The sequence below is a fragment of the Astatotilapia calliptera genome, chromosome 3, assembly GCF_900246225.1.
Source record: "Astatotilapia calliptera chromosome 3, fAstCal1.2, whole genome shotgun sequence".
NCBI classification, from domain to species: domain Eukaryota; kingdom Metazoa; phylum Chordata; class Actinopteri; order Cichliformes; family Cichlidae; genus Astatotilapia; species Astatotilapia calliptera.
Genome location: NC_039304.1, coordinates 32,002,335 through 32,028,954, shown reverse-complemented (window position 1 = coordinate 32,028,954; position 26,620 = coordinate 32,002,335). Strand labels below are relative to the sequence as shown.

General features: G+C 39.0%; 2 protein-coding genes across 2 annotated transcripts in view; one reads left to right on the top strand and one right to left on the bottom strand.

Moving 5' to 3' along the window:
* LOC113019255 (receptor-type tyrosine-protein phosphatase H-like) overlaps positions 1–26,620 on the top strand; it is a 423,637-nt gene that overhangs the window by 254,459 nt on the left and 142,558 nt on the right.
* Positions 5,160–26,114, bottom strand: LOC113019257 (transient receptor potential cation channel subfamily M member 4-like). The gene is made up of 28 exons (XM_026162838.1): positions 25,899–26,114; positions 24,859–24,920; positions 24,598–24,775; positions 23,912–24,092; positions 22,231–22,400; positions 21,277–21,454; positions 20,991–21,055; positions 20,661–20,900; positions 17,568–17,670; positions 17,354–17,475; positions 16,548–16,844; positions 16,325–16,426; positions 16,095–16,223; positions 15,038–15,167; positions 12,599–12,744; positions 9,988–10,100; positions 9,785–9,901; positions 9,619–9,659; positions 9,246–9,478; positions 8,614–8,729; positions 8,197–8,329; positions 7,842–8,016; positions 7,515–7,680; positions 7,243–7,424; positions 6,762–6,894; positions 6,599–6,671; positions 5,675–5,825; positions 5,160–5,559 (listed from the first exon to the last, which is right to left on the bottom strand). The coding sequence occupies exons 1-27, from the start codon at positions 25,992–25,994 to the stop codon at positions 5,712–5,714; spliced, it is 3,795 nt and encodes a 1,264-aa protein (XP_026018623.1). The 5' UTR covers positions 25,995–26,114; the 3' UTR covers positions 5,160–5,559; positions 5,675–5,711.

The following is a 26,620-nucleotide window of genomic DNA, read 5'->3' as shown; positions in this document are numbered from 1 at the left end:
GGGTAACAGCACCAAATGGTGGCAAACCTGTAAATAAACCTGTGACTTAAACCAGGCATTAAGAAAATATTTATGGCACATTATATCCAAACAAGTGCATTAAAACACAAACACAGCGCATTAAAAATGTTATGGTTTTGCAATGACAAAACATAATTTAACTATATGTGGCGGGCAGACCACGCCCGCCTGTTAAAACACAGGGACTTGGTGGGTGGTTGTGGTGTGGTGTATGTCCGGCTGGCAGCTTGTGAGCTGCAGCCGCGTGTAATAAAAATGGCTCAAAGCAACAACCTGTGATCCCGCCATGCTTTAGTCACACCACACTATAATATTGTGAAAATATTTGGAAAAATCCCCTATGTCTTGTTTTTTATTTCTTGTCTATACCTGCAGATTAGCCCTACACTGTAAAAAATGGCAGTGAAATTGACATAAAAACTATGTAAAATCCCTACAGAAATGTTTCAATCACAGTGAATTTTTGTAAACTATTAAACAGAATGTCTTTGTTATATTTACAACATCAATGTGTTATTATAATCAAATTTATTTGTTAAAACTACAAATAGTGGGAACAAAAACAGTGAAATACTTTAATACTCATAACAAAAAAAATTCTGTTAATTTGACATGCAAATATTGTAAAAACTATAGTTTTAGTCAGTTGTTTTTAAAAAATACACGAATTATATGTAAGTCACTTTACAAGTTTATACTGTAGGCCTGTAACAGACCTACTTTTAACATGAGTCATGAAATTATGCAAATTCAGGTATAGGGCTAATAAAATGTTTTCACAGAAAATGTCATTGTGAACCTGAGAGGTTACTTCTCTATATAAAGATATACAATTATAATGACATTATCAGTTTTTTAATCATTCAGGCTTTTTGCAGCCTATTGTAGAGTAACCTATAAGAAATTATTATTATCGATAGCCTAGCCTTCTGTTCAGTTATAATCCTTGTATTCTTTATGTTTCTTTTAATTGTAATGTGATACTTAGGCTACGTCCACACGTACACGGGTATTTTTGAAAACGGAGATTTTCCATTGTTGTTTTGAAAAATAATCCTGTCCACATGTAAAGGCAGAAATGAAGGAAAACGCTGCTAGGAACATGCCAAAGCAACAGGTGGCGATATATTCCTAACCGTGCAGAAATGTTGGCCAATCAGAAGTCTAGAAGCCTAAACAAAGCTGGGGCATAGAAGCAGAACCGAGTCGTATGTGTGGAGGGATAGTAACTGTGTGTGTATATGTAAGCATTTAAACACTACAGAGAGTACAATTAACAGTAATAGTATTGTAGAAATTCATTTCACCGAAACAATAACGTGGCGCACAGTGTGACGTCAAAAAATGCGCACACCTTTGACGCTGCGTTTTCTGCGTTTTTCTCGTCCGTAAATGCAAAAACTGAGTTTTCAAAAATATCCACCCTGCTCGGAGTTTTTAGAAATCTCAGTTTTTAGTGACCGAAAACGCTGATTACGTGTGGACGAAAGGTGCAAACGCATAGAAAAAATCTGCGTTTTCAAAAATACCCAGGTACGTGTAGACGTAGCCTTAGACTAGACTACTGTTTTTGGGTTAGGTTAGCAATAGTAATGTGTTAGTGATGGGTCGTTCCCGAACGAAATGGCTCTTAGAGCCGGTTCTTTGACGTGAACGACGCCGGCTCCTTATCCCGAGCTGTCACGTGTTTTTTTTTTTTCTTTCTCTCACCCTCTCTTACACTCTTTTACACTCAGTAGCACAGGAAGTTCCTGTGCTACTGAGTGTAAGCACGTAAAAACTCCAAAACACGTAAAAACTCTGAAGCACGTACAAAACACAACAGAAGTGCTCCAGGATGCTGGGCGCAGTGTTGTGCTTTTGTTACCTAGTGGCTACACAAGCCAGCAAGTACCAACGACCTGATTTGGTGTGTGGTAGTAACAGGTAAATGAAATTTTTTTTTTAATTATTTGAATATATGTGAGTGCTTGTGTATAAATACACAAACCATACACATATGCTTTCAGTTGTGTAATTTAAGTGATCTAGGTAGCTCTGTTTTGGAATTTGTACGTGCTTTGTCTCTAGGGGCCACCACATTTATATATAAAAACATATATAAATAAAACCACTTTTTTTAACATCAGTAATTCCTTTTGTGCATAATTTTATATTATTTTTAATAATAAATTAAAGCAACAAAACAACCTGAAGAGCCGGCTCTTTTTAGTGAGCCGAGCCGAAAGAGCCGGAAATCCCCTCACTAACAGATAGCACAGACGTTAAGGCGGCGAAGCGTGATTGCGGGTGCCGCTCAGGTGCATCCGCCTCCCCTGCAGCGGCGCTGCAGACCACGCCCCGCCACACACATTAACCAGGTAAAATACATATTTAAGCAGAATTTTGCAAATATCTATTTTTCAGCAGCATAGTGCTTTTTTTTCAATTATTTTTTTAAAAGTCAGGTCAAGGCTCCAAAAGCCCAAAGGCGATATAAGGCTGGCACCTCACAACAGTTTTTCTTTGCTACATGGATCATTTTAGTTCAGCTGGGTGTCTTTCCTTTTGTTATATTTCTTTAAGAGTTCAAAATGTGTTAATTACATAAATAAAAAGTAATTTTCTCTGTAGCACTTCATGGATTTAAGCAACACACCTTAGTTGTTTACACAAAGCATAAAGGTAAAAAAAAAAACCATATACAGTGTTATCTTCATTTTAGATGTCAAAAAGTATTTGCAGCTCCCAGTGTTTACTTTTGCGTGGAAGTCGCGTCCAAGTGGCTCTTTGGGTGTTAAAGGTTGCTGACCCCTGCCTTAGCTGGTCACCGTTATCTGATGTGGTAAAAGTGAATACCTTCAATGACACATTTAGACACCGCTATAGCAGACAGACAGCTAAACATGCTTTAACTTGTGTTCTCTAAATACTAATCAAGCTAAAAATAAAACACATTTAAAATGTGGGAAGGGAAGATTGGAAATTGGTCTATAACTAGTCAGCAAATCATTGCATACTGGTTTTATTTACATTTTACACACTTTATTGGAATTTGGGTTGTGTCATGTGCTGATAAGCAAAACCTGATAAGGTTTTCTTCTTCTTCACATTAACATAAATGTATATTAGGAGCTAATAGCTCATTTGTTTAGTACTAGGCTAGAAACAGAGGTAAACAGCTAGCCCGGCTGTGTCCAAAAGAACAAACCCTGTCCTGCAACTACTGTCATCAAATGATACGCCTGCAGCCAGGGTAGTTAATATTACTAACTAAATATTTAAAAATACTTGAACTAGAGGTTATTTTTTGTATTTCTAATAAGAATTCATTTATTAAGTATGAAAGCTTTATTTAAAAAAAAAAACAATAATGCAGACACAAAAAGTATTATCATGCTGACATTGCACAGAGAAATGCTTTCCTTTTAGGGTTGCCAACCGTCCCTTAAAATACGGAATCGTCCCGTATTTCGAAACAAAAGTACACGTCCCGTATTGAGCTATTAAGGGACGCACTTTGTCCCGTAATACAGTGAGAATCAAAAGTAGTCTATAAATGTTTATGGAATTAACACTTTGTTTGAAAACATAATTCCCAGCCCCTCTCCTGCTTTGTGACCAATGAGCTGACAGCACACTTATGACAATTCGAGTATGACAATTCAGATTACCGCTCATCTCATTGGTCGAGGAAAGGTCGCTTGCGGAGAAAATACCGGAAGACAACAGATGACCACAACAAGAAGCATGGCCAACAGGGGAACAAACGCCGACTCTGCGGTGCAAGTCTCGGACGACAGTACACCTAAAGCTGGGCAGACACTGTGCGATTTTTTCAGTCACGTTATTCAGCTCCTGCTCAAACTGCACGATTGACTCACAGGGGTTAGACGTTCATAGGTCACGATGCAGGGTCTCACACTATACCGCCCGATGCTCTGATGCGACCTGAGTGCTCACACTGTGCCTCCATAAAATGAAGGTTATAACAGAAAATCTGTCGCTCGCTCTCTCTGTCTTTCACTCACACAGACACACCACTACCATCAACTTTGCTAAATTGCTAATGAAAAACATTGATCAGGCAGCTGTGATTGAGCAGCAGTGTAAATCCAACTATTTTCACGGTTGTTGTGGTCGTGATCATTTTGTGATGCCACATCGAAAAGGCTCGGATGAGCTTTCCAAAGTTCTACAAGTTGTGCCTCCGTCGCTTGTGTCCAGATCACACGCTGCACAGCCGTGCTGCGCCGTCTTTTTCACCAACGTTTACGTTTGCGCGTGAGCAGTGTGAGCGCCTGTGGTGACACCCTCACGAGCGATTGATGATCGGGAGTTGGTCGTGAGGTGTTAATCACTTCTCGTTACCCCACGTATACTACACGACGCACGATGAAGGCCAAAATCGGTCCGATCACTCAAAAATCGGCTCAAAATGGGCCAAAAATCGCACAGTGTGAGCCCAGCATTAGAGCAGCAATGTTTGTTCCCCTCAGAGAAAGGGAAGAATGGGAAAAGGAAAACACCTGGCTGGAAAACGTTAATATGGGCATGTGCAGTGAATATCAGCGCTATGTGGCCAGAAGTGTGATAATATAATTTATTTTGTGTAATAAACAACTGCAAGGATGGAATGATTACAACAAATTGATGACTAATACATAAAAGTAATACATAGATGAATAATGATGATGAGTTAAGATGCGTAATCATGGGAACAAGCGGGTTTACAAACAGGAGCAGCTGATTAGCATTAGAAAAGCTGAAATAATACCTCAACTGAAGCCAATTGTACTAAATGCACTAAATGTGCACTGTTACAAGAATATTTTTCTTTCTATTGTTTTCTATTATTTTAAGTTAAGCAGGACAGAGTGCTTTTAAAGAAAGATTTACTTATATTCTCAAAAGTTAAGCATGACAGGCTTCTGTTTAAGAAAGAGGCCTGTTTTACTGTGTTAATGTTGTCATTTTGAGCTAAAAATAAATGGCTAAATGATCATTTGTTTCACATGTGTTCATATCACAAAGAATAGAATATGCATCTACTTAAATCAACTTCAAGTCAAATGGTTAAAAAAATAATTTCACACACAAAAAAAGAGCTAGAAAATTCACCACACTGGGAAGGGTGAAGACAACTGGGTCGCCCGGCCCTGGCCACGAGGTGTCCCTTATTTATTTTTCAGGGAGTTGGCAACCCTATTTCCTTTGTACATATGACAATAAATGCTTTGAATTTTAAATCATAATGTAAGTCTTAATAGACATTATTACAGATTATGTAAAAATATGTTGATTTTAAATTCCAGAAGTGTCTTTAAAACAAAAGTAATGATGGTCATGTCATTTCCCAACTCAAATTACACACACACACGATAAATTTCTTTTTCATTTCAGTGCTTATCAGTGAGGATCATGGTGGCGGACTGAACAGAAGTTGTCAAAAGGGAGCGTGCGCGATTCTTGTTTCTTTTCCTGATCTTGAATGAAGGCGTTATCCTTGATATAAAGTGTTACTGAATCAAGCTGAGCTGGAAGAGGAGGGTAGCACATCTGTATAAAACAACAGGTAGAATAAAAGAAGTGAGAGGGACAAATTTTAGCAAAAAATATACATTTTAAAATAAGGTCAAAGTAACTGAGTTTTGTACGAGAAAACAATATTTGCCTTTTAGTATGCAGGTTGTTTTGTAAGCATACTAATTTCACAAGTTCTGTGAAGTACCACGTAATGCAGGTGGGGGTCGAGGAGGTTTGAATGTGCTTCCTTGTGCTAAAGTATCCACAACCCAGCTGATGGCACTGGAGCAGTACTCGATCTGAAAAGAAGAACAAGAAGGTGTATCTGAGAAAAGAGTCAATGAGTCAAGACAACTTGAGAAAACCTATGAGAATATGTAATGCTTGTTTTTTGAGAAGTTTGTAAAACACTTTAGCTGACACACATGGAAAACTATTGCCTTTGTTCTTTGACAACAATTGTACTTTTTCCTTTTCTCAGTGAAAACTCACTCCACCATGCCTTCCTTTCGGCCTGTTATTTGGCAGATCTCACCTGTAGGCATTGGAGAAGCTGTTGTGACCTGTTTCCAAACATGAAAGTGGCAAAACCTGGTCCCTGTGTGCCACTGGCAGTCAGTGTTTAGTTCCTAAATGGCTCTCCTCTCAAACATCATTGTTTTTGTTTTCTGCACTAAATGATATAATACACCATTTCTTTGTGTCTGCATTTATTTTTACAACTGATTGCACTAACTTGATTAGCTTAAGTTCTGCCTTTGCTTCTTTAATGTGACATTCTTCAATCCATAAAAGTACTTAGTACAGAATTACTTACAGTCACCTAAAATAACAACTTCACATAATCCAACCTAAAACTGACTTTTGGCTGTACAGTAGGTATTTTCCTACTTTCCTATTTTATTTTTAAACACCTCTTAATGTATTATGCCAACTGCCACCTGCTATGAAGTGCTTTAACCTTTATATAGAATAGTTTAACTCTGCAGACATGCTCTTTCACAGCAGCTCCACATATGTATCACGAATGACTCAAATGGTACAAAATGATAAGTTGGAGCTACGGTTTTACCTGATTCTCCAGAGACCGTAGCCTGTGTTCGAAGTCTCTGCTTTCACTCAGATGTTTAAGCACACCATCTACCCTATATAAACAAAGATACATTTACTTCAGAATGATGGAGTCACACAGTAATAAATAATGCTGCTACAGTGGAGGATGAAGGTGTGCTCACTTGGCAGACATCCGTTTGAGCCTTTCTGAGTCGCTGCTTTTCTGGATCTTGATTCGAGCAGTCAGGAAGTCTTCCTTCTGAATCGTTTCCCACATTGATAATCGGTTCGCTGCCTTTTCTTCCAAGTCTAACACTGATAGTACAGACCAAGGGTTGAAATGATTACCTTTCAACTCATTTTTCATGCTTTCGTCACTGCTAAACTGAGTTCAGTGAGCAAGTAATCAAAGAACCTATTATTGTAACCTGGCACTGCCATTTTTAGTGAGCAACTGAGTGATAACAAGGCAGGCACTGTTTAAGAAAAAATCACACATAGCAAAATGTGCTGAATAAAATTTAGAAGATATCAAATTCAATCAGCTGTGGCTTTCTGACTCATTACTCATTAAACCTTTTACTTTAAAGTAATTAAGCAATAACTGTATTAAATGAATAACTTGATTTAATAGGAACCAAGTCTCCTGACTCCAATACTGACCAAAGTGGTGGATCTTTACAGAGGGCACTTTGCGAATAACTCTCCTAATAAAGATGTTGATGTGTGAGAGGATAATGAAAGGAGGAGCCAAAGAAGGACGGGAGTGGTACTCAGCAATCAGGTTGTAACGCTGGAACTTCCAGTAGGTGTCACTGTGTTCCTGCACTTTAGAGAAAGTGTAGCTGTGTGGATACAAGCAGATCAGAGCCACTGAGTCAAACCATTCAGTATGTGAACGCACCTTCAGATATAATAAAAGACTTGTTCTTTACCTAAACATGGCAATAAGCAGGTTGATGAGCAGGATGTTGGTGACCAGGAGATATACAACTAGCAGAATCACTACCAGCCAGTTACTCTCATGATTTCTACACGGCTCTTCACCGCTCTCAATCAAAGTCACATTGTGTGTACAAGTGATATCCCAGTCCTTGCCCACTGTCATAAATTGGAAAAATAAATGGTTAAAATTACAATAACACTCAATTTCAAATTGCTGTGATGAAAGTAGGTTCCAGGAAACTGCAGCATTTTAAAACAGATTTCAGCTTATAACACAGATTTTCTTATTTTTATGCCAGTTGCACAAACACTTGTACCATCCATCTCTTCCACAGGGATCTGTCCAAAGATGTGCAAGTATGGCCTGTAGAAAACTCTCCGAAAAATGCGATTCGGGTTTGGATCATAGTTGTAGATCAGAGCCTGATTGGCAACTCCATACGCCATGACCCACACACCCAGGAAGAAGAGGAAGAAGAAGACATCCTTCATCTAAACAAGAGGAAATTGTGATCTTGTTTGCTTCATTATTTATTTATTCATATATATATATATATATATATATATATATATATATATATATATATATACACACACACACACGCACACATACATATATAAACATATTAAGTTTACAATTGGTATATTGCCAACTGATGGTAACTTTCTCACCATCTTTCCTACAATGATGATTTTTGGTCCCAGCTGCTTGTGAATGGCAAAAATGTGAATGAGGCGAAGTGTGAAGACCATGTAGTCCAAACACAGGACATCCCGTCCAAATTCATGTGACCAGTGGAACATCCTGAAACACAAGCACAGTAAAGCTGAATCAATGAGGTAGCAGCACCGCCAGGCCACAAACCTGTATATTAATCTGTAAAATTTGGTTTTTAAAGAAGAAACATTTTTATATTTAAGGGACTAAATGACCAGGGGTTAAGGAAATTATTTATGCCACACTACATCCATAAACACAAACCAAGCACAAGTCTTTTACAATTTTGCAATGAAAACACCTCATTCAAAAATATTATTGTTGAAAATGTTTTTCAATAATCTGTCTTTTTTTGTATTTCTTGTCCATACCTGCAGATTAGTCCTATAATGAACAGGCTGATGGCGGTGAGGTCACATTTATTCCACAGATCCTTAATGTAGAGTCTGAACCTTTGACGCCAAGTCATCGTCCCCACAAAAATTGACTAGAAGAAGAACACAAAAATTACAACAAACTAAACTATAAGCTGGTGGCATATATCCAAATACTGAAAATTACTCTCCATGTGCTGTTCAAAGAAAGGTGTATTTAATGTGGTAAGCAAAGAAGGAACATAATAAGGAAGGAAGAGATTCAACCAAAATGATTGACTGTTCATAATATGTACTATTATAAAGACTGGGTAAAAATTCAACAAGAATAAGATTTTTATTTATGTAATTATATTTAATCTTCACTATATTTCTTAAGTTATTTGAATACAGTAACAAATATTAAAATGTATTAATCTATTTTAATGTCCATTCTGAATTTAATGCTTGTGACACAGCTGCATATTAACCACTGTATTGCAATACGAATCTTCAGTTATATCGTCCTTCTTCTATGTGCAATTTAATAAAAAGTTCAGTTACTGGGTTCACTTTTTCCCTTTATATTTCTACAGCTACCAAACCTTTCTGGGAAATAAAGTTCTAGTAAGACGTGTCTCTTCACTCACCTGTCTGATCTCCTCACAAACGATGGTGAATACCCAGAAGTACAACACACACTCAGCAACACCTGGACCTGAGGGTGGTGGGGGATCAAAATCCACCAACAACACGTAGGCGAAAAGCAAAAGAAACAGGAAGTACATCAGGACGTTGCCCAGAAAAGAGGTGACCGGTGCAAACCAGAACTGACGCCAGCGTGACACTATGAATGGACGCTGTGGTGGTCGGTAAGGTACACCTGTATCAAAGATTATAAATGCAGATAGCAGGTGACTTAAATGACAGCATGTGGTGACAAGAATAATTTCTGATGTCAGACTTTCTTCTTGTAGTGAGTGACAACACTTATTCAAAGATGACTCTTTAAACAGGACTCACCTTTAATGGTACCACTCCTGTGATCTTTTGAGTCAAGGTCACTGGTGTAAGAACGAAAATAAAATTGATTTAATTGTTAGACTTTAGCTAATGCAAATCAATAAAATAAAAATAACAAACTGATGTTCTACAGATTAACACTGAAGAGTGCAAGTAGAAATATTACAGGTGCTTGATGTCATCCAAAGAGAAGACGGTGGTCCCATAGAGACTGTTAGTGTCCTGGTCTGGCCCATCATCGTTAGGAATTCCTTCCTCCTCTTCCAACTGATTATCTTGTTTTCTATGAGGTAAAATATGTAGCAAATGTTTAAAAAAGTATCAAAATACATTTACAAACCTTTAATCTGAAAAGAATAAGCCTTTAACCTGAAGGAGATCAGATTGGTGTAGCAGAGGATGGGGCAGAAGAAAGTGAGCAGGAGCCTCCAAACCTCTGTGTTCCTCTTCATATCACCCCACCAGATATGGGAGAGCAGAGACTGGAAGAAGACAGAAAATGAGTCCTTATCAATCAACAGCAGCTCACTGGCGCAACATGAAGGTAGGATGTGTTATTTCTGAAGAATCCTACCATTTTTACTTTGTATTAATTTTTTTTGTAATTTAAATGATTGTACTGTACATGAAAGGGATTGTGCATTACATAGTCTTATTTATAGGTAGTGTATATGTATTGATTGAACTGTATAATCAAAGCAGCTATATACTGAACTGACCTCACAGCCCATTGTTCATTCAGTGGGCTGGTTTCCGTTATTCCCCAAAAGTTGATTCTGTTCATCTGAACGTAGTGTTTACAGTGGGAGAAACGTTTCCTCACTCATCCAAGTGACTTCTTCAGTCTCAGCTGACTGCAGGTTTCCCCAATCTTATAAACAGTACATTTGCATAATGACTGAAACCAGCCCATTCAGTTCCTTGATCATTAATATGCAAATTCTCATGACCATTGATCAACAACCACTGACCAAAACCCACTGATCAAAGCTCATTGATCAAAGGCCACTGATCAATGGCCATGAGTAGCATTCACAGAAAGTGGGTGAATGGCTGCAATCACAGCATTGTATGATGGCGAAAGATGTACCCTTAGCTGCTCAACTGTTCCGATACTCCTGACACATATGGGATCACTACAGGTTTTCGCTTAGTCAGCGGTTGTCCTTCTCCCCTGAATCGGCTGAAGCTTTCTTTAGGTGCTTTCCCAGCTCTGACAAAAGTCCAGCTGGAATAACCACATTTACTCAGGGCCTTCTTGATGTGATGTTCTTCTGCCTCTCTGGCCGCTGTGTCAGTGGGGATGGTGTTCGCTCTGTGTTGTAGTGTCCTAATGACACCCAGTTTATGCTCCAGTGGATGATGAGAGTCAAAGCTTAAATACCGATCTGTATGCGCAGGTTTATGGTACACATCAGCTTTTAGATGTCCCCCATTACTGATGGAAATCTCACATTCTAAGAAGGCTAACCTGCCACTTTTCATATCCTCCCTGGTGAATTTGATGTGTTGGTCCACCGAGTTAATGTGATCTGTGAATTGTGGTACTTCCTGAGATCTGATTTTCACCCAGGTGTCATCCACATATCTGAATCAATGACTTGGTGGCATTCCAGGGTAGGATTAAGACACAGTTCCAAAAGCAAACACACTTGGTCGATGCTGAGAGTGGTCCTGTTGCTCAAGTTGGGGTCATCCTGCAATCTCTTATGAACTACCTCCAACACTTGACTGGAACACAAGTGAAAAGAGACGTAAAATCGTTCTAGACCATTGTTTCATCTGCCTCCATAATGACATCTCTCACCTTTTCAACAAAATCCAAAGTGTTCTGGATGTGGTGTTCAGAGCTGCCTACCAGCGGGTCGAGGATCGAAGCCAGGTGTTATAGGTGGCCAAGTTGATCATACAGACAATCGGCCTTAAAGGTGCACCCTGTTTATGTATCTTTGGTAAACCATACAGACTTGGTGCAGAGTCCCCTGGGTACAGCCTGTGGTATGAGGTCCGGTCAATAGAATCGTCTTGTTCTAACAGCTTCAGGCAATCTATCCCCCTCTTCCTGTAACCACTTCCTGGGTCTCATTTCAGGGGCTCATAAGTATTTTCATCACTGAGCAGTGACAAACTTCTCTCATGATAGTCTTTCTGGTTTAGCAATACTGTGCTCCTACCCTTGTCTGCTGGAAGGATGAGACTGTTGTTGTCTTTACTAAGTGACGCGAGTGCCTTCCTCGTCTCCAAGCTGATGTTGGATGCTGGGGGCTTTGCATTGCTGAGACAGGCTGAAAACTTTCGTCCGTAGTTGCTCTGCTTCCACGTCTGCAATGTTGTTATTTCATATTGCTGTTTCTGTGGCTGTGATAACTTCAGTTATTGTTCAGATGTGTTGTTTATAAGGTTTGAAAAACCTGCAGTCAGCTGAGACTGAGGAAGTCACTTGGATGAGCGACAAAACGTTCCTCCCACTGAAAACGCTACGTCCAGATGAACAGAATCAGGTGTTCACGATTTCCTTACCTGGATGTGCACACGGGTACTTACAGACACACACCATTTGGGCTGCTGCTGCCTCTAAAAATATCTTACATTATCAATACTGTGTGCTGTTCAGTAACTTTGTTATTGTTATTTATGCATATGTTGGTTGTTGCTGTGGTTTCTCTGCTGTTTGGTTTTTTGTTGGTGCTTTTGTTTGTTTGTTTGCTTCTCCCCAAGTTCAATTTCTTTCTTTCTTTTCTTGTCCGGTCTTGTCCGTTATGTTTGTAGTAATCCAAAATAAAGAATATCCTAATTAAGCTCTAATAAAATATTACTATCAAGTGGGCAATTACAGCAAATGCTGGAATACTGTACTTGTGAAGTTTTATTTGGCAATTTTTGGCCTTCAGTGAACAATTCTGATTCTGCAATTCAGCTAAACTGCCATACAGGACAGGGGAAAAAAACATGAAAGAAAGAGGTTAAAAATCGAACACACCTGTACGCCATCATTACTGAAGAAAAGCCGAGCGTCAGCACTCACACCCATCTGAAGACAAGTGCTGCCACCCCAGACAGGAGACTTCCTAATTAGCAGGGTGAAGGATCGGCGTTCATCACTCCGATAGCAAGAGCTGAAAATATCTGAGGTAAAGTGGACACAAGACATGGCATTCAATTTTATTTATATAGTGCCAGTTTACAAGAATAGTCATGTAAAGGTGCTTTATGTCGTATAGTAAAGACCCTATATTAACACAAAGAAAACCCCAACTTGTAACTCCCTATGAGCAAGTACTCTGAAATCTTTAAGAAATGATGGGGCCAATTTTTTAAAGCTCTTGTATGTAAGTAGAAGGATTTAATTCTGGGTTTAACAGGGAGCCAATGAAGAGAACCTATGAGAGACATATGCACTCTTTTAGTATTCCTTTTCAGTACCCTCATTGCAGCATTTTGAATAAACTGAAGGGTTTTTATGGAGCTTTTAGGACAACCTGATAATAATTACAATAGTCCAACACAGAAGGAAATCAACCAATCAGTCAATCAATTTATTTATAGGCACTTTTAAAAAGCAACACAGGTTGACCAAAGTAAACCAAACACAGAAAGAACTAAACAAAAATCAGTCACAATTATAAGCTAGGGAGTAAATATACGTTTTCAAATGTCCTAACTTGAAGAGGCAGACTGTTCCAAAGGTTAGGAACACAAATCGCAAAGGCCCAGTCTCCTCTGTGTTTTAGCCTGCTTCTGCTATCAGCTGACTTTAGATTTCTGTTTGGAGTATTTTTAGTTAAAAGATCAGAGAGGTGCGAGGGAGCTAATCCATTTAGAGACTTAAAAACAACAAATAAAATCTTTAATTCATGAACATACTGGAAGCCAGTGTAAATGAGCCCAAGACTAGGAGAAATATGGTCACCTTTACATGTGCCTGTCAAGAGTAGAGAGTTGTAGTGAACAAGCTGAAGATGAGAGAGTAGAGCCTGGCTAATGCCAAAATAAAGACTGAGACTGTAGACAAGCCTGGATAAAATAAATGCGTTAATCACTCATGCATATTTGTTCAATACAAACATGCAATTAAAATTATATGCTGGTAAAAAATGTGCAATACATGCACAGTTGCCATTAGAAAAGCCAAAGCTGATCACTTTGTTATAGAGACTTCAAACAATCTCTAAAACCTCTTTACATTTATGAAAACAATGGCACAGCGCTTCCCCCATGCCCTTATAAACACTTGCATCATATTTATGAGAAGGCTGACATGCTTGGTTGTTTTAATGAACATTTTGTAATATCAGGCACACTGCTGAAGAAAGTAAATATTTCTTATGAGCATTCCTCAGCTGCATTCTCTGATAATTCTGTGGCCAGCCACTCCTTTACTTTAAGCATGGTGACAGCATCAGATGTGCTCAAAGACTTTAAACTTTTGGATACTAGAAAATCAGCAGGTCCAAACAATTTGGAGCCTTAATTTTTGAAGTTAGCTGTTGATTTTGTCGCCCCATTAGTTACTTTTCTTGTTAACCTTTTTTGGATACAACTGAAATTCTAAAGGAATTTCTCTTGAGTTCTTGAGTTCTAGCAACCACAGAGACGAGTCCATTGTCAGAGAATATAAGAAGATCATTTATAACCTGCAATAATCCTGTTTCTGTTCAAAGATGATTAATAGAGAAGGGATAATCATATTTAACATCAAAGAATGAATTAATGGTGGGAAATATTTGAACACTCTTGTAGGAATGGGGTCTAATAAATGCTCAGCTGAAGTACAAATATATATCTGCAGTATTCAACATAGATGTACATAATTACATATGTGAAATGGTTATGAACCTTTATATTTTCTCAAATGGTTAAAATTAAATAATTTCAAATTTTATGTATTCATTAAAAATGTAAGGAATATTCAGCTCAAGAGACATGTGACTCTTTCAATCTGGCTACACTGTGGAAAAGAAAGCAGGAGTTGTTTTTATTTTCTTATGTTCATCACTTTATGGAGGGATTTTACAGAACATAAAACACTTTTTCCAGGCTAAATGAAGATCTTCAAAGTGTTTGAGATGCCATTTCCTCTCCAGCTCTCCAAGTTATCTGCTTTAAGCTACATATTTGAGACTTATATTAAAGAGTCAAACACTTCTCTCCCACACCTCTGTGAGAGTCAGGTTTAAGTAGCTGCTCTGTACTCTAGCATTGAAGAAGATGACATTAGAGGAACTATATCCTTAAACTTAGTTACAGCACATTCAGAAAGATATTTACTGTAATGAAATGTTTCGTTACTATTGTGTAAAGTGTTAGATAGGTTTTGCTACAATTGTGTTACATCAGCTGTTAAAAGGAAAATTCAAAGGACACTTCATGAAACTATTATGAAAGTAGATAACAAATATTTTCTCTTCTAATGTCTCACCATGTGCCAGGTTCTCAAACCTCTGGGCCAGCTCTTTCATGGAGAGTTTGGTTTCATTCTCTACCTCAAGTTTGGACAGTTCTCTGAGTATTTTACTGCCACCAAGAGCACTCAGGACTGCCTCACCTGCCTGGAAAGTAAAGCAAAGACACAGGTACAAAAAGTAAATTCATTGTATCTAATACTGTCTGCATTATTATCTCAGTTCGTTCTGTTGAAGTAGTCTAACTGGTACAGCACACACAGACAATCATTAACACATTTACCTGTTGCATGAAGTCTAAGTTGCAATTTACTTAAAGGGACTATATATATGCATTTTAGATTTATAGTTCTACTGCGATTTTTCACAAGATCTACTGCAAGCTGGAGTAGAACCTGCAGCATCTCGTGTACTAGTTCATGCCCAACTACGTAACATTTACAGAGGCTGCAGGCTTAAAAAAAGGATTATCATCACTAGCTGCTGACTCTGATCACAAAGTTGCAGTGTGTAAGAAAACATCTACTCAACAGTTGCTGCCATATTAATTTAAAAACTAAATGCTTAAATCTAGTGAGTTCAGAATTGAATTTGATTATTTTATAGTAATTATTTGCTTTTAGATTAAGATTTAACATTGTGATATGTCATATGTTATCATATGATTTACATTTAATATAATCAATGCTTAGATCATAAAATAATCATTAACAACACATTGTAATTAACGACACACATGTAACAAATAGCACTAGCTGCATCTCATTCTCACAAATGTCCAATATCGCTTAACTTCACCTAAAAACTACGGTTTCACTCAAATAACAAATTCAAATAATCTATTTATCCATTCATACACCAAGGACTCTGTCAGACATACTGTAAATCTGTATAAGATGATTTTTCAATTCCTTTTTTTCTTCTGTTAACTATGAAGTGATCGCCTCATAACCCTTTAGAAAAGCACAATTCCAGAACTACTAACACTGGAGACACCAGTTGTATCTTGACTGTGGCTTTTAAACCAGCTGAACACAAGTAGAACATTTTTTAAATTTGTCGCAGAGCTTTTACCATCTCCCAGAAGAAAATGGCCATCTCACTGCGGTTTTGCAATACCGCCCAGAGGAAAAGCGAAGCCCAGGGATCGGGGCAGGGCAGGTCCTGATACTTGCAATGTCCACGCAGAACCTTACTGGCACGCTTTGATGAATGAAGAAATAATACTTATTACCAGGTCAACCATGAAAAAGAGATCCTATAACCACAAGAACAGTGTGTTTATTCTGAAAGGTTCAGAGTACCCTCAGAGCTGTCCCTTTGGATGAAGTGAACTCTAATCTCAAAGTGTGATAGTAGAAAGGCTGGCAGACATCACCCATTAACAGCTCCAGGACCCTTGACACCTGAGGAAACCGTGGGTGGGACAATAAGCACAACAGTATCAGATGTTCTTCACATTCTTTATTAATCTATTTAAGCATAATTAATGAAAAAGGACAGAATCTCTTTGATTCCCAAACTTACCTCAAAAAGGGTGACCTCCTTCACTGGTCCATCCTGATTGTTATCTTTCAACAATCTTGTAGACGAATTCTGTTTTTCTGATGGTGAGTGACGCTCCACTATTGCCAGCCGCTCTGCTAGGCACTGTTGTAGTAGCTGATAGAGCAAGGTCCCATCTGGCACAGAGCGATAAAGGGTTTCCAGCCTGCCATAAGTTAGGTACTCCAGGATATTCAAGCCATTCTCAGTGAAAAGCCGAACAAACTGGGGCTTGTCATTGATCAGCGCATCTGTCATTGAGTCCTCCAAATCTTCATACTGTTTAATTGGAGGAAGAAGATCATATTTAAGACAGGTCAACATTTTTTATAATAATAATAATAATGGATTGGATTTATATAGCGCTTTTCAAGGCACCCAAAGCGCTTTACAATGCCACTATTCATTCACTCTCACATTCATACACTGGTGGAGGCAGCTACAGTTGTAGCCACAGCTGCCCTGGGGCAGACTGACAGAAGCGAGGCTGCCATATCGCGCCATCGGCCCCTCTGGCCATCACCAGTAGGCAAGTAGGGTAAAGTGTCTTGCCCAAGGACACAACGACCAGGACAGAGAGCCCAGGGATCGAACCAGCGACCTTCCGGTTACAGATGCGATTCCCAACCCCCTGAGCCACGGTCGCCCAATATTGCCAAATATTCCTCCATAAATCAGATTTGACAAATAAATCAGTGATTTATTTGTCAAAAGTGTTACAATAGACTGTATAGTGTGATGTTTTGTATGAATTCTTCTTTCAATGTGATGTCTTTTTCCCTCCTCACCTTCCACTGGATGTCTCCATTGAAGAGTTCAGTCTTGGCAATGTCAACCCTGTTCCACGTTACTGCTAGTTTCAGCTCATCAGTATAAGGGTTGGCATCAGCTGATAAATGTTGCTTACTTGCTGAAAAACATAAAGACAACACAAAAATCAAAATAAGGACTAAAAGTGCATGTTGCTGCTATGTTGTAAAATTACTATCTACTTATACATACCTCCCACGAGTGTTTTAAGCAGGACTGTGTCAAAGTCATTTGGACTCTCGTGCTCTCCTTGGTAGACTGTAATCAAATGTCTGTTCTGGTAAATGTTCAAAGCCTGGAGACAGAAGATAGGAAAAGGGAACAGGAATGACAGAGACATGATCACAAATTATTTTTTTTTTTAGAAAAAGATTAAATTGCACAGCCTGTGTGTTCTGATTAGGCAGGATAAATTCCTAGTATGACAGATAAGCTAATCAACACACACTCTAATACTATCATACTCTGAATTTAGTTTAAAAACAAGCTCATAGCTTGCCAAATCTGAGTTTCCTGTTTGAGTTTAGTGTGCACGTGAGCAGGGAAACAATATTGTCAGCTGTTCACGTACATGAAACTCAGATTTCAGTCTCAGAGTTTATTGCTAAAATCAGAGAAAGAATACTTAACTAAAGGCGGCACTTTTATTGCCTGGAGAAACAAACTAAAAACAAAACAAATGTATACTAAAGAAACCAACAAAACATGAACTAGAACTAAGAAACTCCTGGTCATTAGTGGCTTGACCTGAGGACATGGAACTACACACGACCCACAGCAACGTAGAGGTTGCGACAACAAACAGGGGAAGACTTAAATACACAGGCAGGGTAATGAGAGGCTGGGGAACAGGTAAAAACACAGGTGGGACTAACCAGACAAAACAAGACAAAGGGAAGCAAAACTGAACACACTAACACAGGACACGACACTGTCAAAGTGAAATATGATGTATGATGTATGGCAGCCTTGACACTGAGACATGACTGACGGGATATGAAACGTGGAACACAGGGAGGACACCGTGACTGAAACTAGAAGCTAAAAGCAACAAACATAACATGAACAGAAAATAACAATAATCAAGGAGTACAAATCAAACACAAAACCAAGTGCCGTGATAGGAACAGGGTGTCGACACCTGATAGGTCAACAACGTGCCACACAGCTAATGTTGACTCATCTCAGCTAAGGCAAATTTTTACAGCTTTATTTTATTACTCACATTTTCCCCTCTGAGTGTGAAGGAAAGGTAGAACCAGAAAATTCAACTTAAAGAAACATTTAAAAAGCAAATTAATAAAAATCAATGTCCTCCACCTGTCCAGTTTCCTGAAATTTTATTAAGGGTACACTGCACACCATGCTAAGAAATGACTGTGACTGAGTGTCCACCATGTTTTATTAGTCACTAACATTCTCCGTTTGGCCAAAGGGTGGGGAAGAGTGGCGCAGGTTTCTGGGCTTCAGTCCAAAGCAATTTCTGTTGTCTTAACTAGACAAAGGATCTAATGGCTCCGGGGCAGAGGCTCACAAGAGGTCGACCGAGTATCTTAAAGTCTGCGCCCCCCCCTCTGCATAACACAGCAGACAACGCATCATTTTCCTGTTCACCCCCATCAGTTTGTTCTTCTCCTTATGTGCTATTACAAGCTGCTCTGTAGGCCCTGAAAGTCAAGGCTGACCTGACCTTTCTATGATTTTTCTATGATTTCTGTGACTAACAATTCATGTACAGTCATCAAAACTCTACAGGTATCACAGATAAGCTTTTGATATCCCACAAGTAAAGTTCACTGAACAGAAAGTTAAATGTTGATTGATGATGGTTGATATGCTTTCAAAATAGTTAGAAGTTTTTCCTTCCAGTAAAGGAGATACAGGTGCAGTAGCCAGAGTACTGCTGGAAGAATTCATCCCACGGTTGGAAACTCCAGACTGAGACTGGCTGCTGATCAGAAATCTTCAGAGACCCAGCAGGAAGCAGGGACCAGTCCATGCACAGTTGACAACCCAGACTAGGGGTTAGGGTTAGGGATTTTGGGATGGGATTTTAATTAAGGGATTCTACTTGACCTGAAACATGCTTTGAGCATCCAAAGAACTTTTACATTTAGAGCTAAATGTGATTGATTGTTTTGTTTTCCACAATGCCATCACTGATGTGGGGATAGTAAATGATCATTGTAAAGGCCTTTGGGATGTTTTAAACTGTTTTAAACAAACTGATTACCTTACAACAGTAAAGATCACAAAGCACTGTATAGAAAGAAAATGCTGATCTATCACTCTGCTGTAAAATTTAGATCAGTAGTGTTTGATGTATGGTGGCTGTGTGGAAACACGTGGCTACGTTGGAGTTTTATCCCAGACTTTGAAAGGTACTAATAACAAAGTTAGATGTTCTGTTGTATCCATTTGTCCACAGGTTCAGTCATATCCACTGTCCCTGATGGCAAACATCTGGACATGGTAAAATAGAACGGCACAAAGGAGTGTGTGCGATGTTTGGTGATGCGTGTGCACCTTCATCCCTAGCAATACCACTGATAATGGTTCTTTTACAGAAACAGTTACTGAACTGGAAACATTGGCGGATGGATTTAATGATCAGATTTGATAAACACGCCTCACACTGAATGGCTTCCTTATCTTAAATCTTTTTTCCTTTGTATAATTACTAATAGTGAAGGTCAATATGACCTGGAGTAGCCTGCTCAACTATGTTATCTGCTGACTGTATGAGGCCAGCATCGGAGAAAGATAGTGGCAGCAACAGCGCGGATGAGAAAAAAACAGTTGCAACTGCAGACTTTATTAAGTCATGTTTCTAAAACACATTGAACACAAATGCATTCATTTATTGTAAACAGTACTTTTTAAGGCTATTAGATTTTGCTTTCGGGCTAGTGCTGATTGATCAGTTGCATTGATAAGCTTGCATATATGATTTGGTTCTATAAAAACAACTTTCACAGCTTGTGAGTGAATTAACTTTTTGTCACTGTGGTGAAACAAATAGCAGCCTGAAGTTTCAACAATTTGTAACAAACTGAGAAAGTAATTTATAAATTACTACACTAAAACATATAATGTGAATAAACTTGGAATTGTGATCCCGACACACTGACAGTAAGATCAAGCTAAACACTTAGATTTAGTTCTGAATATCAGTGCTAAAATACACCACAGTCTAGTCTGTAGTTGATAAATATGCAGAGACAGAAAGTGTTTCCTCCAGCTCATCTGTAGAGTAAATGCAGTGCATCTGTTCTCAGCACTCACCTGCTCAACTAATTTGTCGGTCTGTGCCTCTGAAGGAAAATGCTTCTTAAACCGTTCTGCCACTCTGTCTTTGAGATCCACATTGGGAGCTTTAAGAGCCTCACTGTTGCCTTCACCAGAGGACGGCACAGCTGGAGCTGAAGACCGGTTCTCCAAGATATCACTCAGGAAATCAGCCAAGCCTCCTGAGCCAGCCAGAACCAGCCAGGGGATGCAGCTTTTTAAAGAGAGATCCATTCTCTGACAGACATGACAAAAACCATGAAAGAAACATTCACACAATTTAAATAGTAAGTCACAATTAATGTTGTGATAATGAGCAGACTTTACCTTCAGCATGTCTGTTTCCCCTGATATCAGCATACAAAGGACAGGGATTTCAATGCTGCCACTTCCTTTAAAAAGATACAACAATTTTTAGCATCTTCCAATCTTGATCAAATGTTTTTGTTAAATTAAGCACAAATAACTCTCAATTAACTTTAGCTAAAAAAAAAATGAGTGGAAAATATCAGGCTGACAACGTGTTATCAGTATTCAGATAAAACTTCGCTTAAGCTCTCTCATAATCCGTAATATAATATTTTACTTTAAAGTTTATGGTACCATCTCTGACCCCATATGCCTGTGCGCTGATGGGAAATGTATTCCTCCAGTCTGGCTCTGAACTCTGTTTCTCCTCCTCTGCGGCCCACACTCCCATCGTCCACCAGCAGAAAGGCCTGGTAGTTGTTGTCCAGGGGGCAGGAGTTCTGCGATGCGTTTGGGGCATTGTACTTTGCAGGAAAGCTCCCCTGCAGAAGCAGAAAACCGGGTATACTAGTGTTTCTTTACTTATATGTGTTTCAATAGAAGATGCAAATACAGTCTTGTCCCAAGACTATGGAAATGAAGCATGGTAAGCATGGATTTACCTTACTTTGAGCACTAAAATCCACACAATCTTAGTCATTTAAAATTGGGACACATAAAAGGCTGTTTGTATTAACTCATTCACTGCCATTGACGTCTATAGACGTCAATTGAAAAACTTACGTTGACTGCCATTGACGTCTATAGACGTCAATTACGTTTTTCAATGGGAGGGGCTAGAATACAACCTCGGGCAGCTTGTCAGTGAATATCAGACTGCTTGAAATGTATTTTTCACAAAAAGCTCGTTTTCTCCCTTTTTTTGGTCAAAACAGGCATTTTTGGTGGAACCCATCTCTCTTCTACAGCTGATTACTAAAGAATGGAAAATGGTAGAAACAAACTTTTTTTTTTTTGGATGAAAGAAGAGAGTCTGTTCTTCATTTTGGTAGGTTCAGCGTTTATATGATCATAACACACAGTTTTCTGTGGCTCTTCAAAAATGAGTACAAATGCTCAAAAACCCTGGCAGTGGAGAGTTACCTGATTTGAAAATGGCTGGCAGTGAATGAGTTAATTATAAGCAACTAAAACAAAAAAACACAATTAAAAAGACAAATATAAATCAAATTTTTAAGTGAGCTTTTTGGACAATAAAGGTGAACATGATATATTTTAATGCTTTGAAAAATGTTTAAATGTGTAATGTCTGTACTACCTGAGGTTTGACCAGCTGCTCTCGCTTTTCCACGAGGCCCCACGGAGCAATGCCCAACGCTACCACCTTGTTGAGGGACACTGAAGATGCTGCAGCTGCATGATCTCTCACCGCCTGTCCAACACACCTGCCAACATCTTCGTGCAGGCCTGTAGTTAGGATCCATGCACCTGAGGGAAACAGATAAATGGTAAATGGCCTGGTTCAACCTGTATACTACGTAGATTACTGTGACATGTCACTAAATGTTTCCCCATTTGTGGAAAAAGTTGGAATGCAGTGTAAAATGTAAAAGTGAAAATCACAATTGGTGCACAAAAATTAAGGCCAGGGTCCAGGGAGTAACATAGTATGCTTTATTAGACCTTATAATCCACTGAGCAATCATTACTACTTCCATCTTGGTGTCTTGAGTGCTAGGGGAGGAAACTACTTTATTGGGAACATCAGGTAGGCACTATTTGTCTTAAGTGTATTTCATTTTATGCCCACAACATCTCCAACAACAACACCTGACATGCCAGGTGTGTTCCAGGAGGCATAGCGTCTTCTGGCCTCAAGATGGGGTCTGGCCAGAGATAAGCTGTTATTATCTCTGTTGGAAGGAGCAGTTTGTGATCAAGGTCTACCTGCATGTCCAGGGTCAAGGAGGGTTGTGCATACTCTTGCTGATAACGTCACCAGACATTCTCCTGCTCGCACAACGGAAATTATGTTTGGCAGTTCAGACATTGGATGAGTGAGTGCATTGCTGGCAGTTCCAGCCTCCAGGTGTAAAGGCCTGGAGATAGGCTGGTGTAGCAGCTGATAAAGGAGATGCCTCAGAATTGCCGGAGTTTGGAAGAGAGCACACATAGGACCTTCTCTTCCCTACTGATGTTTTGGTTTGTTGAATGGACATCATAGCTGGCTCTGAGTCTGCTTCCTTCCATTTCCCAGATATCCTTCCAGGTGAGCTTACTGTGTTCCAGGTTAGCCTGTTGGAATGTGAGTTTGCTCCTGTGGATCCTTTTACTTTGTATTGGTGTCGGACCTGCTCAATTACCAGCTTTCTTCTCTGGTGTATGAAGCCTTGTGCCACATTGGTCAACTTGTGCCATATCCATGTTTTGATTTTTCCTGTAGAGGTAACTGAAAACTATAGCTCTACACCGAGAAAAGATTTTGCTTGCTGCATGGCCTCTGATGGAGTCCTTTTCCTTCCAGTGGCCAGTTCAGGAGCAGATGCTCAGATTGCTGCATTTAAGCCGTACCCAGGCTCATGTTTAGCTTCGTTTTGATGCACTTGTACTTTTCAGTGAGGCTGGGTAAAATTGAGTACAATTGCTACTTTAATGCACTATCGCAATTTTATGTGACTGCATTAAGACAACTTGTATATCTTGATGCATGCTCAATTATCCAGGTAAGGAAGCGTTTTCGAAGCTCAAAATGCTACATCCAGATGAACAGAATCTGCTTTTTGGGGCATCTTTTTAAAAATCAGTTTTAAAATCTAGAAACTAAGTTCAGGTAAGGCATGTGTTGAGAGTATTTTAGACATTTTTTATGGCATAAGGACCTGTGTTGAAAACATGATGGCATCTGCTAACCAACAATAAAATATTTCAGCAAATGGCTCACAGACATTCCAAGCACACTGTGAACATCATAGATCAGTTTGTAATGCATAAAGTTTTACCTGTGCTTTGTGACGCTTTCACCAGTCCCTGTCTGAGGACCTCCCGTACCCAGGTCTTTATCTGTGTCCTGCTATTTCCACCCACAACAGAAACAAGCAGGTTGGGCAGAGGAAGACCCCAATGAGTTGTCAATATGTTGTACATCACAGAAGGCTCAGTGCTCCATGACAGGCGCAGGAACTAAGTTTAGAGATTTAATGAATTAAAGGAAACAAGCACATGTCAGCAACGCACGAAGACTTGAAAAGTAATAAACTGTGATCTAGTATTAAAGCTAAAATGATGCCTCAGTTGTTTGAACCTTTAATTTGTAATTAAAACTTAGAAAATAAAAATGACACTTGAAAGAGTGACCCAAAAGAGCCCAGAATCATTTTTACTGTCTGGCAAACTATAGGAAAGTCGATGTTTTAAAAAAAAAAGGGGTGTAAAGTGGCAGTGATACCTGTGTCAACATTGAGTTCTTATGGGTTTTAATCTTGTCACTTTACCTGTACTGACTTTGTTTACTCAGGTGTAGCAGTAGTAGGTTGAAGGTCAGGAAAACTACTGGCTACCAGAGCTCCGGATTTATCTTGATTTTTATTTAACCCACCTTTACAAGAATTTTCCTTTAATAATGTGCTCACATTTTCAAAAACTGTAGAGATAAAGCGTTATGGGACAAAATGAAAAAAAAACCCACATAGCTGTGCCTCTTGCTGGCTCCTGCAAACTGCACCTCTCCAAAGGCATCAGTTGGTTGTTCAGAGGAGTGCTGCACACTTTTCCACTGGTTCACAATGGCTGTGCTGAAATAATCTCCAACAGCCACAGAGGCATGGTCATCTCTCGCAGCCCCGCACTGACACAATGCACCATTACTGAGAGAGGTGGAAGCATAAAACGTCACCAAGAAAACTTAAAATACAGACATGTCACTATCAAAAGGCAGAGGTCACAGTACCTGAAGGAATCTTCTACAAAGGTGCTGCACACTCGTTTCTTGATGATTTTGGGGAAGCAACTCTGAAAGGATTTTTAAATGTTGTTAAATAGTGACGAACATCTACATATTTCTTAGTTTAACATAGTTTAACAGTGAGTCTGTGTATGCACATATTCTGTAGTAGAACAACACAACCCACAAGCCAAAAAACATGTTTTTCTATTAAGCTTTTGAATTAGCCTTGGTCTTTACGTCTACTGATTGCTGTCTTTAACAATCTCAATGTTTTTCTTCCCTTACTTGAACAATTATTTTTCCCAAATATGTGTTGATCATAATTATTTGTAGTGCATATATTTCTTTCTGTGATAAGTAGCATTTTTTCAGTGTTCAGGCTGCAAAAATAGCAGGTGTCAGTGTGGAGACGAGTGTGAGAAATCTTTTTAAACCTTAATACAACTATAGCACAGTTGCTTTGAAAGCTTCATTGTTTCACAAAAGCTTTGCTTTACTCATCGCTAATGTGAACGCATCACCTCAGCAGCTAAATGGAATTGAATGCAGCCATCATCAACGTTATTAGTAAACATGATGAAGTGCTTAACTACATGCTTATGTTTAGGATGCTGTATGTAGACTAGTAGACATAAGTGTGCTTTCCATTTTTTTCTGTTAAGTAACAGTCAGTGAACTGCTATAGAAATGTTGCACTGAACCTGTTTCTACTTATTAAAGCTTGTTTTACGGCCAACCAGTTAGACAAGTTTTGTATCAACAAATTGCAGCTGAAATAGTAGATGTTAGTTCACCGGCACGTTTGCAAAGCTTGTTGTGCATAGTTTTCCAAGAAGTTTGTGGATGGCTCACATTCACTGTTACTTGGAACTTTATTGTGAGGATTTTTTTCAAGTATAGCTTGCACTTTTTAAAAAAAAATCTTTAAATGTGGGGTTTTTTTGTTGGTTCTTTACTTTGTCTTTTGTTTTGTTTTCTTTTGGCCGACATGCCACCATGATATCGTAACAGCAGCTGAAAGATTTTAGCGAAAGCTGACTTACCTGGCTCTTCTCAGTCTGGCAGATAATGTCTGTGTTGTTATCTCTACCGGCTTCTTCTATTCTCCCTCCTTCTACGTTTGCTCCAGTGTCATTCATGCTTCCCTTTCAGTCGAGCTCAGTGAGAAATGTGTGCAGAAGAACTAAAAGTGACTTTTTCTGACCATACTTCACCTTGTGGCTTACTGCTGAAACCCTATTCCCTGCTACTAACGTCTCTCAGTGTCCACAATAAAAGTAGGTGCAGCCAGCACTAAGGTATGGGTGTGGTTTCACAGAGGCAAACAGTTCCTCTAAAGTCTGAAAACAGGAAAAGCCAGTCAAAACCACAAACTACTCAGACACAGAGTCTGAGCTGGTGTAGTGTTTATTCCAATCCTTCTTCATCACCTTACCTGGTCACTGGCATCTCACGTGAGGAAACTGAACACCCTCAATGACACATTTAGACACCACTGTAGCAGACTGACAGCTCAGCAAACTTAGGTTCTCTAATTGTTATTAGAAACTAAAAATATCACACATTTGCAACAGAGACTGTTAGTTATGCGTCTCTGTGGTGCTCATTCCCACAAGAAGTAAAAGCCAGAGATTTGCCTGCAATAATCATGCAAAGGCAAATATATTTGTTTTTAAAGGCCAATTTCAGTCAGAAAATTATTACTAGAATTATTATTCAGCTGAAAGTTAGCCCAATATGTGCATGGATTCCACTTGCTTAAGCA

Coding starts and splice junctions, on each gene's coding strand:
- LOC113019257 (XM_026162838.1), bottom strand. CDS start 25,994: ATGAATGACACTGGAGCAAACGTAGAAGGAGGGAGAATAGAAGAAGCC. Junction 15,168..16,094: donor CCATTTTCTTCTGGGAGATG/GTAAAAGCTCTG, acceptor TTTACTTTCCAG/GCAGGTGAGGCAGTCCTGAG. Junction 6,895..7,242: donor TGTAAAGATCCACCACTTTG/GTCAGTATTGGA, acceptor CTGTACTATCAG/TGTTAGACTTGGAAGAAAAG.